At 41.8% G+C, this 12359-nt stretch overlaps 1 protein-coding gene across 3 annotated transcripts; it reads right to left on the bottom strand.

Moving 5' to 3' along the window:
- Positions 1–4120: 4120 nt before the first annotated feature.
- Positions 4121–11217, bottom strand: gata3 (GATA binding protein 3). Of its 3 annotated transcripts, none has more exons than XM_072453760.1 (6): positions 10846–11217; positions 10370–10724; positions 9331–9861; positions 7870–8015; positions 6340–6465; positions 4121–5399 (listed from the first exon to the last, which is right to left on the bottom strand). In XM_072453760.1, the coding sequence occupies exons 2-6, from the start codon at positions 10602–10604 to the stop codon at positions 5379–5381; spliced, it is 1059 nt and encodes a 352-aa protein (XP_072309861.1). In that variant the 5' UTR covers positions 10605–10724; positions 10846–11217; the 3' UTR covers positions 4121–5378. The 3 variants fall into 3 exon arrangements, with proteins under 3 accessions (XP_072309861.1, XP_072309858.1, XP_072309860.1); XM_072453757.1 differs by having other exon boundaries at positions 4121–5394; positions 10846–11212; XM_072453759.1 differs by having other exon boundaries at positions 4121–5394; positions 9388–9861; positions 10846–11212.
- Between the last annotated feature and the right edge of the window lie 1142 nt (positions 11218–12359).

The following is a 12359-nucleotide window of genomic DNA, read 5'->3' as shown; positions in this document are numbered from 1 at the left end:
TATGCATCTGTCAGATTGTTTTGTTATTACACAGTTTTAGTCACACTGTTGGGTAAACCCCGTTGACAGTTTGTGGATGCACGCCAATGCAAATAACTTTTACTCTAAAGTTTGACAGGTGATTTTCAGTTTGGCCTATGGGCTAAAGGCCAACTATCCATTACAATTATGGGACAACACAGTTCAACATGTCATTAACGTTGCATTTACTGACTCTCTTGTGGTTGTGTAGTATCCCTCAGTCTTACTTAGCTTGACTTGGTACACCGTTACCTAGATTTTCATGTTTTTACGCTTAGTCTGACCTGGGAGGCTGTACTTTTTTAATACCTGGTTTCAAACAAGCCGAGACTTTCCTAGAGTTCAGTCATGGCCTAGAAGTTATAGAATGTAGTTGTGGAAAAGGCCTTATGTCACAAAGGGGGACAGGAGCCAGTCATTATTTCAATGGCTATTCTAATATCATTGATTAGCATTTAACATTAGAGTCTCAAAAGCATTGGCCATTACATTTTACCCAACCCAGAACTACGGGTGGTTAAAGGGCACGTCTCAATCTTGTTCACTCGGCAATTCCTCAACAGTAAATCCCTCTCACTGAAGGGAAAGGGCCATAGAGGAGAGAGGCCAGTTGTTCCCAGATGGCTCTTCTCAGCCAGCGTTATTGACAGCTTAGGAATCAAGGACTCGAGGGTCCGAGTCAACAAAATGATGTGTACTTTTTGTATCAGCAGTAACACCCATAGAAGTGGTTTATCACTGAATGTGTATTACGAGAATCCATACGGTGATTGTGAGAGTTAAAGCACTAAAAACGTGCACTTGCTTTTAAACTAGTTTGGTAATTAGTGTAATGCTGGCCATCTGTACATTCCCCTCCCTTCCTGCTATCTCCTGATAGGCCTTAAGCACACTGCTTTCTCCCCAGTCATTAATCTTTATGGTATTTTCTGTCACTGTCAATGCATGCTGTACTTCCAAAATGAACTTTTGAACTGACACACCCTTCATAATAAGAATTCAGGAATACGGTTACAAAAAAGGTAAAAAATGTAATGTAAAAAGGTATAATTTTTTTTACCGTGGATATGGAAATGTAGAGTTTTCCCAGTCAGTTTATGTGAGAGACAGAGTGTGTGTGGGATGCGATGGTTTAGGCATGTTGTCTGCAGCGCCGTCCAACAAGCCCCAGGGCACCTCAGTAAAAGAGATAATTATCTTTTATCTGCAATGTTGTGACGGGAGATTACGCTTCAAATTTACGATTGTTAAGGAGACAATGCAACGTGAGGCTTGTTCTTTTCAAAAGTATTGAGGCGGTCTCAAACATGTGTGAGAACCCCCACAATGCAAGAGCAGCTCACCCCCCATGTTCCAAAACAGAAGATGAATTTTATCAATGTATCATTATGTTGTATAGCTGAAATCTAAATAACAGGAGTCACTCTGTAATAAACTAAGGTTAAGGAATACATTTCATAATTATAAGGTATAAATGAATAAATTATCTGCCATTGACCCAAATTAGGGTTGTACAAGTACCTACCCCCAGATCTTAAGCTTGGCTTGGTGCACATGTATAAAAACAAACCCAGCCTCTAAAATTATATCATGAAAGTTTTCTTTGTATTGTTTTACCGTCAAATTACTAGGTGATTTGGCATAGGGGGGTTCTTGTCTTTTTTTTATCTAACACCCAAAAATGTGAAAGAAAAACATTTATCATATAATTTCTTAGAATAAATATTAGAGTAAAAAGTCTCTTGGTGTGTATGAGTTGAGCTTCCAGAGTCTTGTAAAGTAACCCCTAGTCTGACCTGGCCGCTGCCGCTGATGCTTCAAACCAATTACAACCACCGATCTGTCATCACACTCACCTGAAGATGAAGCCAGAGCGGGGGAGACAATGTGTCTGCGACCAAGCCAAAGAAGGGGTGAAGAGGATCGATGACACTACGTCAGTCAGCCCACCACACCTGAGCTAGCCACTGCACATGCACTCACCCCTGGAATACGTCCACAGCAAACACAGGGAGTAGGTCAGCCAGAGGCCATAGGGTCCCAGCACAAGGCAAAGCTCCCCTCAATCCCTATCTATACAAACAGAGCCGCGCACTACTGCCATTCTCATCCATATGCCCCCTTGACCTCATTATTAAAACACAGGAGCAAATCTCCTGATTGGTCGCAGCGGCTCAGAAACAAATGATGCCAAATACCTGACTTCTCTGTGGCCTTTCTGCAGGAAGCCCTCGGACGACTGCTTTGCCTCTTCACTTGAGCAAAAACATTCTCATATTAGTGATGGAGGGGGAGGTAGAAGTGAAAGTGCACTTTAAGGTTACAGTGCTTTGGACAATATTGTGAAAATATGTTTCAATATGTGAGATTCATATTTAAAGATACTCTATAGCCTTTGACAAATGCGCTGAGTCCTCGCCAAGTACTTCTACGTTTGACCAACTGGGTGTGGGTGAAAAGGGGGGGAAAGGGTCCATCACCTTACCTGATCTCCCCCCTCTCAGCCGACACAAGTGCTGTGCAGTGCTCGGGCGCAGCAAGCTAAAGTTGTTGAAGTTTATCAATAATGAGTTGAGTTGGAGCATCAATCCTGCATTATCGAGTGTAAAGCCAGCGACTATATTCACAACTACGATCTGTACATATTACTGTAACTGTTACCTTAGTATGTGCTGATGTCAGGCCGACAGCACCATTGCTGGACAGGCTCAGGCATTCAGGGGCTACGATGCGGCTGGTCGGGGGCGGCATGAGCAGTAGGTGCGTCATAGCACCACCAAATAGCATCTCTGTCATTTGTGCATTGTATATTGTTTTTGTAGAGTGCCTATGACATCAACACATCCCCTTTTTGAAGTTTCTACTTCTGGATGGTTACAGCTCAACTACTACTTCTTTAGCTCTTGCTGTAATTAGGCCTTCTGCTGCTGCCTCTGTGGGCCTATTGGATCATTGTGCACTGTGGCTTATGCTCTTTTGTGATGTGTAATGTCACAAATGTATCATTTTAAACTTAAATTCTAAATAAATGAATAATACTTTTTGTTAAACCACAATGTCTGTCAATGTAACATACCTGTTCATCATGTTTCTTGTATATGGTCTTGGGCCTATACAGGTGGCCTTGTTGGTCTCTTTATTTTATTTAGTATATTTTCAGATAAATATATATTTGTACACAGTTATTTGTACACAATCACACCTACTATTCACACCCAGTTTTCATCTGCATCTGGTGCCAATGAAGTGCACTGTGCGCAAAGCTCCGCACGCTCCACCACATGCTTTTGGTTCACTTACCGGTAGAAAATAGAATTACTGTAGACTTTACTGACATCTATGAACAGCAGAGAATGTGTAACTTACAAGCAGCTGTGGAGAGCGACCCCATTCACAGTTTAGTGTCATATACTGTGGAACATCCCAGGCCAAGCAATAACTTTATGGAAACAAGCAGGTGGAAGTCTCCCCACCAGAATAAGATACACAGAGCACCTGTAAGTTAATGCATTTCTTCTAAATGTGAAATTATTTAAATAAAAAACTTTTACAAACAGTTTAAAGCTTTTCTTCAAAAGGTTGAGGTTGGTTCATTCATATTTTTGACAATTAACCACAATGTGTTATTGCCCTATGTGTTTGTAAAGTCTATGGCGATGGCTAAAAACTCAGTGGAAGTGATATGAAAGTTAGAAACACACATGAATCTGCAATTAAACCTCCCTGCATGTCATTGAACGTCTTAGTGGTTGAAACTACTATTTCCTGCTCATTTCCTCTTTCACAGTGAATTTGATCACAGGGTTGTATACAAATCTCCAGCCCAAAACATTTGTTTTTACCTGATAAATCTTGTACGTTGATTATTGCATGGAGTGGCATGTTTGTCAGTCTCTTTTTGGTTATTGGAGATGGATGAAGGGCTGTGAAGATCTTGGTTATGTGTGTGACTCAACCTTTTGATTTGTTCCCCAATTGCCACTATTTATTTCTGCTCTTCCTGTTTCCTGTGTCTAACTGACCATGACTTTCAAGTGTACAAGAACATATAGTGTCATGTCTAATGACGTTGATAAAAAGGAGGCGCAGCCACAGCACGGACATGTCAACAGAGATTAAACTAGTTTATTTATTTTCAAAGAGGAAACGAATTTACAAAACAAAATGCAGTCATATTTTACACTAGTGATTATTATTAAATTTTTACAACCATTCAGTCTGCATAACATAAAGAAATAATTCTACATCTTTGTTTCTTTCATATTTTTGGTACTCTGATTTATACATACAAATAACAAATACAGGAACCTTTTCACAATGCATATAATCTGTGGGCAGGAAAAAATCTTTCAAGTGATGTGTTTATCTATGTCGGTGTGTGTGTCAGTGTGTGTACATGTTCGCATCAACACAAAGCACCCGCCCAGACCTATACCACATCAGAGACTAAACGTAGAGGGACACTGCGCTCAGAGCTGCCACTTTCAGTTAAATTAATGCATCAGGACAAACTATGAGCCTGTCCTTCTGACAGTCTGATCCACATCTGAGTCCTGTCTCTGTACTTCTTCTGCTTTCTTGTACCTTCCTGGTAATTAGATGCTCAGCAACAAGTTTCCTTTTTTTATGAATTAAAAGTCTTTCTTAAATGTATTGTATTTCATACAATTTGTACAAATATACGTATTCAATGTCTGCTCCTCATCAGAGGCAGAACGAAAGGAGTAGGGGATCCTGTTACACAGGTGCAAGGTGGGGCTGAATTGAAAATCAAAAAAATGTTGTATAGTTGATGGAAAATGGCTTTTTGTACATAAATGAAGGGGGCAGCCTCAGTGTAGGGCAAATGTCTCTCTCCTGGCTGAATGTCCCCAGAGGTCAGTGAGCCATAGTACAGTCTGCAAAGCCATCACATTGCAGAGGTGTACTGTCATACAAAAATAAAATACAACTCATAAAAAGAGCCAAAGTCTGTGGTCGTCCCATCTTAGATGAACAGTGAGACTGTGAGCTTTGTTTGGGTAAGTACACTGTCTTTGCGTCTGTTAGAAAGCAGAGGTACCATTGGGTGTGCTGAAGTTCAGTATGGGACTAGCCCATGGCTGTGACCATACTGGAGTGATGTGGGAACTGGAGACTGGAAGAGGGGTGCATGGGTGTGGGCGTGGTCAACATGTGGCCGGAGTGTGAAAAGGGGGGGAACGACGACATGTGGCGAGACAGGGCTGCGGGGCTGAAGGAGCTCTTGTCCATCAGGCTTTTGGAGAAGTCCTCCATGCTATCTTGAGACTTTTTGCTCTTTTTTGACTTGCTGGACATCTTCCTGTTTCTCGTCTGGATGCCTTCCTTCTTCATGGTCAGAGGTCTGTTGATCTGCTCTCAAAAAAGACAAAAAGATGGCAGATTAGTATTTTCGTCACATCAAAGTAAATGCAAGATACACAACTTCTAAAAGACTCTTAGATGAGGATCTATTTGTTTTACTGACAATTTTAGATTTTAATCTTATTCTTAACAGGCAAAACATAAAACATACAGCTTAATTGCTGACTACACTCAAACGGAAAAGAAAACATAACAGAGATTACTCAGAGACATTGAGAGGTATAGTGAACTTCAGTTATAGGGCAAGTCACCCACCGCATTTGAAAACAACACAACATGCGGCCGGTAGTATATCCTGTGTTCACCAGTGACTATTAATGGTACATTCATTTGAAGCTATTGTGCCAAAAACAAATAAGATGATAAATAATCTTAAAAAGGAAAAACTCTTGTTGTCTTGATTGTTCGTGTAGAGTCACCTACTATGAAGTATCACCTGGTGTGCTTTTGCAAAAGACTGAGAGTGGGTGAGTTTTTATATAATGGGATGTTGATTTTTGTTTTCCACCAACACAATGTAAAAACAAGAAGGAAGGAAGGAAGGCATCAGAACATAAATATATTGTGAAAACTAATTTGTTTTCGGATATACAAAATATCTTGGCCTATTTGGTAAAACACAGGGGGTAGAGCCTCAGTAAAATATATGAGTTTGCCAAAATCACCTAAAGGAATCACAGTGAGTGGTCAGGGACAGGGGTCCCTGGAGCGAATGACAAGGCACAGAAATTACTCAGAATAAATCAATTTTATTTTTTGGGAAATAAATATTAAAAAAATATATTAATTCACATTTTTAAAGTTAGATTTCAAAGTTTCACTCGTTCTTCTCAATGTGGCTCAAAACGCTCTGCACTACATGGAAAGGAAAAATTCAGAGAAACTCATTATCGAGCTTATGGGAGCAAATGTATCATTAGCAGCATTACTTACATTGTGAAGCTTATAGTAGAGGCCGCAGGCGTTGCAAACCGGGTCGCCATTGGCGTTCCTCCGCCACAGCGTCGTAGTGGTCGTCTGACAATTTGCACAGGACGTTCCTGCTCGCCTGGCAGCGGACTAAACACACAAGAGAAATAACATCGTCACGTGAGCTGGCCAACAATCACGACAGTTTTATTTTAGGAGTACGGGTAATTCTGCACCCAAAACATGCGTAGTAATATATAGCCTAATCTCACTTGGCTGAGCGGAAGGGTTTAAATTCACATTTTGACAAAAATAGACCTGGTAATTTAATTCAGTATACGTAGGTCAAAAGATTATGCAGACATGATTGGATAAACAGGCCTTAGGCCAATCATTTGTATGGAGACCAACAAACCCGTAAAAGAAGCCCAGATTTGATTTTGTTTTTTAGTTTGTTCTTATGTCAAAGAAATTCAAATGTGAGCAAGCTAAAATACAAAAATACAGACACAGAGAAAACAGTAGGATATTAAATATTTCTGCACATCATTATACGTGGTTTTGCCTTCGAGAATAATGTGTTTATGGATTTAACATTGTCGAGGTGTCGAGTACCTGTCAGAACTCGGCCATGATTAAAGTCCCAAAACCCGTGAGCGCAAATGACCAGCAAAATGTCCCATTACGCACACGCAGATAAACACATAGGTGGGATATAATAGTGACCAGTGCTGTCCTCGTGGCTGTAGCCAGTGTGTTCACTGCACTCCTTTGTTGCCTTGACATTGATGTTATAATCTCTAAAATAAATCAATAGACAAGTTACCATAGCGGATACAGGGCCACATTATCTTTGAGATTTTCATTTGTTCATGTGTTGGGTCTTGATGACACCCGTCGCTGATCACGCGCACAGAGAATTGCGGCCACATCTCATTAATGTTTGGGATTTGAATTTGGCCCATGTCGTAAAAAAAAGAAATGAAAGAAGCCGGTCTTCTGTTCGTCCATTCTGCTGAGGACAAGGTCAAGTGTGTCATGGCCATTAGCGCGGCGTTGTAAGTGTTTGGAGCGCTAAACAAACGTGAGTTGCGCCTGTGTGCTGGCATGCCTCAGACTCCACCGCCTGCATGTTATGACTGGGGAAGCGGCCGGTGTTGTTAGAAGAGACTTATCTGCACTGCTCAGATATCCGGCAGTCCTTTCCGGGAAAGTCGGCTTTTCACATTAGACAAGCATGGAGTATATTGACTCGTGAGTTTATGGATACTCATATAGCCCTCGAAATAATGAATCGAGAAATCTGACTGATTTTCTTTTGTAAAACATCTGACTTAATGCGCATAGGCCTAAATAAAACACATGGGTTATTTTTCTTGTCTACTTGTGAAACGTAGAGCCAACAGATTTAAAAAAAGACAGCTAGACAGATGAGTGAAAGTCTAATGTTTTGCTCTCTTGTGAAGGGAAAAGGCAGAAATGAATCACAGAGAATATTAAAGAAAAGAGAGGACGTTTGGCGAGTGGTTTGGAAGGTTTTGGATAGAAACGTACCAGTCTCCGCTTGGGTTTGATCAGGGGACGATTTTGCCCGTTCATCTTGTGATAGAGACCACAGGCGTTGCACAGATAGTGCCCCGTGCCGTCCCGCCTCCATAACGGAGTCGACGTGGCTCCGCAGTTCACGCACTCTCTGCCTTCTGCAAGCGCAATAGACACAGCGCAGGTTAGTGGAGAGTGGAAGGGATCGTAATGACACATTTTACTGACTCCATTTGCAGACAAAACAGTGGAGAAAAATATCACTAGTTGCAAAAGTCAGGTGTGATGGAACTCTCTTACCAAACACACATTAGGCCTATTGTTCACTCATGCAATATGAACCAATAACAGCAATAATAGACCTTTGACAACAATACCAACAACAACACATGAGCATGACATAGCCTCTTAGATATATATGTGTTATAGACACAATGGGCAGCATAATAATAATAATAATAATAATAATAATAATAATAATAATAATAATAATAATAATAATAATAATAATAATAATAATAATAATAATAATAATAATAATAATAATGGCAGGGGCTCTTTTGGCTGCACTTCCACAGTGACAGGTGAAAGGCGCGTTGGCTCGTTGACACTGAAACATGTCACACAGATTATTTGAAAGCAGAAATTCACACAGGGTTTTCGTGAAGGGCTGAGTACGTTTGCATTTTAAGCAGCTACACTTCCCCTTTTTGCAAAAGCACAGGCGCGCGCGCGCGTGTGTGTGTGTGTGTGTGTGTGTGTGTTTGCTTTTTTTTCTGTGACATCAAGCTTAGAGTGTGTATATAAGAAAGGGCTTCATGCTTTCTCTAAACATAAATACAAATAATAAAAGGGTTGATTTTGAAAAACGTATCTACTACATATAATAACTATGTGATGGTAATTAATTCTCAACTATTACTATAGGCTACACTGTGTGCGTTGTTTATCACGCAACTATAGCCTAATCCTGTGCCTTTTGTTTCCACCAAATAATCAGTCTCTCCTTTCAAAGACTGCAGCACTTAAACTTTCAAATTATATTTTCGCCTTCTCGGTGCAATTTGGAAATACTTGTGTGCACCCCAACACACCGGCAATTCACAAGCGTTTTCCCCGTGAATGAACGAGCAGCATCCGGCGCTGAGTAAACAAAGCAACTGTGGCGTGCACTGGTCTGACAGTAATAGGATTATGTTAAACATATAAACGAGGCGACACAGCCCAGAGAGCTGGCTTGCCCAATATTACCAATATTACCCTGGTTTGGGTTAAGAGAGCAGTCTATTATTAATATCATTGTTTTTTATTATTATTATCATCATCATCATCATTATTATTATTATTATTATTATTATTATTATTATTGGTGCCAGCTCTAATAGATAGTCTTAATATTGTATGATAGCTCATTTTGAAGGAGCTGGGGAATAATGTTATGTCAAAAGTGAATGTAATAAAGCGCACGCCTACCTGAACAGGACCTTGTTTTTGGTCTTGTTTTGGAACCATAACTAGAAGATGACCCACCTATCAGGCTACTTGGTGGGAAGAGGCCTGGGCCGTATTCGGGGCAATAGGATGGGTATGTGGCGATGGGATGATGGGCAGAGGACCCTGCTCCGAGAGACGACACACTCCGGCTGTGAGCGGACTCCAGCTTCATGCTCTCTGCCAGGGAAACCTGGTACTTTATGCACTCTTTGTCCTCCTGACGACCGGAGCTGTTGGAGCCCGGTGTAGAGAGGCCGGGGTCCGGTGAAACGTCTTTAGGAGGGGTCGGCGGAAACGTAAAGAGGTGCGGACTAGAGTGGCCGTTGGACAGCGAAGATGAGGAGGCCGGGGGATAGACGGAGAGGCCGGCAGGGGAACCATGGTGGAGAGGGTTCTTGGGGAAGGGGCTTAGGTTCCAGGGGGAAGTGCTGTGATGTGGAGCGATGCCTTTGCTCCCCTCCAGCCACGGCAGAGAGCCGTGTAGTAACGAGGGACGACACACCTGGCTACCTAGAGCAAACACAAAAACACATTAGCACTGCATTCAATAATATCACTCACTTTAGTGCGACTGATTCAAAGTGGGCTCCTAACAGCGGGTGAGTGATATATGTAGTGTATGTATGTATCCCACTCAGAAATGTCTTATCAGTGTAAAATATTTCAATCAAGACTCAACAAGAGCACTTCTCTAATTCCCACTGTTCACATAGAATAAGCTTAAAGAACAAAAAAGACAGCTCTCAATGCATTTTGCAATTAAATGCGATGCTGTGCGCAATTTTAGCAGACGCACGCTGACAGAAATGTGTGATGGAACAGGCTTTATTAACATTGGCACACAAAATAAAAATGGCTATATTTGAAAACAAAACTGGGTCAAAATTGACACTTTTTTATGTCGTTGTGCCAACATTCCATAACCCCGGCGCATTTGATCTGCAGAGCTGAATTACGCGCAGACTAAATAGATAATGTGGCCCTGATTAAATAAAGGCCTGAGAGGCCGTTTACTTACTGTGTGGAGGAGGAGGATACCTCTGTACGGCACGGACTGAGTTCCCATAATATGGAGAGACGTGGTTGCCTTGTCCATCGATATTAAAGAGTACATCCACATCGTCAGCGAGCTGATACTGCGAAGGGTCCATATATGAGTGGCCGAGGCCTGGGTGATGTGAGCCGGGATGCTGCTCGTTTAATACAGCTGGATGATGGCTCATCCATCGGGGCTGGTCCGCGCTAACTTCCATTGTGTCGCTTTTAATTTAGTCTATGTTCATGCACGGCAGGCCACTTTATGCAGTTCACAAGAAAGAAAGTCCCAAATCCGTTTGGTTAAATCCACAGGTTCCGTGCGCGCTTCCAATCACCTGGACACAGGAAAAAAGGTGTTAAATTCGGACTTTCCTGTTGAACGCTTCACAATAAATATCTGACAAAAACACAGCGATAAAGTATCAACATACACTATAGATTAAATAGGACACATACCAAGCATTACAAACTCTGTACGATCGTCAATGAAATACGTCCAAAATGAAAGAAGCGCAGTCGCAAAACGTGTTCCTATTTGAAAAGTTTGAGCTGAGCCCAACACTCAGCCTGATACGCGCGGTTCGTTTGCAGTAGTCGGCTTCAGTGCGCTGACCCAGCGGGTTCAAATCACTGTTCAGGCGTGTGTGGGTGCGCTGGAGTTGTTGTGTCCATTAGCTTCTGCTCTCAGTCCTCACTAAAGTTCTGGCTCTCTCGCCCCGTGCTCCTCGCTCACTCCTGCCCTTTTTTTTTTTTTTTTTTTTTTTACAGTGAAGGCATTCTTTCAGGATGGCGCCAGGCAGCTCAATGCTCGCAGACAGCTGTGGCGCGACGCAACTTAAGGAGGGTCTGTCAGTGTCATCAGTTAAGGGGAGGGGCCTGCCCTAATTGAATAGAGCTGCGCCAGGAGAGGTTCCCATCTAAGGTAAGATTTCTTTTTTTTTACTCCATACTGAGTCATCATCAACATATAAAAAATTCGATCATGTGTGATGCTTAGTCACGGGTAAAAGGCAGAAGTAACGAAAACAACAATTTTATTTAGGAAACTCAAATAGCCATTGTTGTTATAATTAGTCAGAGTTCAACAAATTTAATCACATAGTTATTTGGTTCAGTATCTGGTGAACTGCAGAACTGTGCAGGCAGTCAAGCCTGTTGCTCTGGGCACCGCATGTTTCCATTCTTAAAATTGTGACAGTGCGTCCTCTCGTGGTGACAGCAAAATTGAGCAGATTTCCTCCCTCTGTAGCAGGAGTTCAGTGTGCTCGAATCGACTTAACTCTCCTTATGTAGTAGTCTATTACTGTCTGTCATTCAGCGTGTGTTATTTCTGTAATAACCTGCCCTCTGCAGTAACTCAAACAGACAGGCAAAAACGGCTTGTGTCATTATTTATTCAAAACATTGCATTAAATGTAAGACAATATCTCTCAAAGGGCCTGATCATGTTCATATCTTTCATCTTTTTGTATTATTTAAAGAAAGGTCCAGTCAGTATAGGCTATGGCGTGCGTGGAATGGAATGGAGTAAAGATGCGCCTCGCGCACGCTCACGCAGCGGAATTACGCCGCGGAAAAGGGTTTTATTTACTCCCAGTTTGGGTTCATGTTATAGCACTGAATGTAATAGTAGAAAGGGGGTGTGAGCGGATAGACAGCCCTGCCGACGCCACTGGATGTGACGTAATCACGGTGTTAGTAAAATGCGAGGAAATAAACCCAATGGAGCTTATGTGGCTTCTAAATGTGCTGCAGCTTCGTGAGTCAATGGGCTCATGCTCTGTTATCGTCTGCAGCCATCACACGAAATATTGCTGGGCATCAGGCCAAATGTAGGCTACTCTTTAAGATATAGCCTATATTGCATATTTTTAAAGCTCGTTTATAGACCAAAGAGACACGTGATCTTATCAGCTCTGATTCAAATCAAGAAGATGCATGTTTTACGAAAAAAGCTATTGTGGAGAAAG

This window comes from Eucyclogobius newberryi, unplaced genomic scaffold (genome assembly GCF_026437365.1).
Source record: "Eucyclogobius newberryi isolate DKJ021-1_F unplaced genomic scaffold, fEucNew1.0.hap1 SCAF_2, whole genome shotgun sequence".
Taxonomy (NCBI): domain Eukaryota; kingdom Metazoa; phylum Chordata; class Actinopteri; order Gobiiformes; family Gobiidae; genus Eucyclogobius; species Eucyclogobius newberryi.
This window is presented reverse-complemented; position numbering and strand designations above follow the sequence as displayed.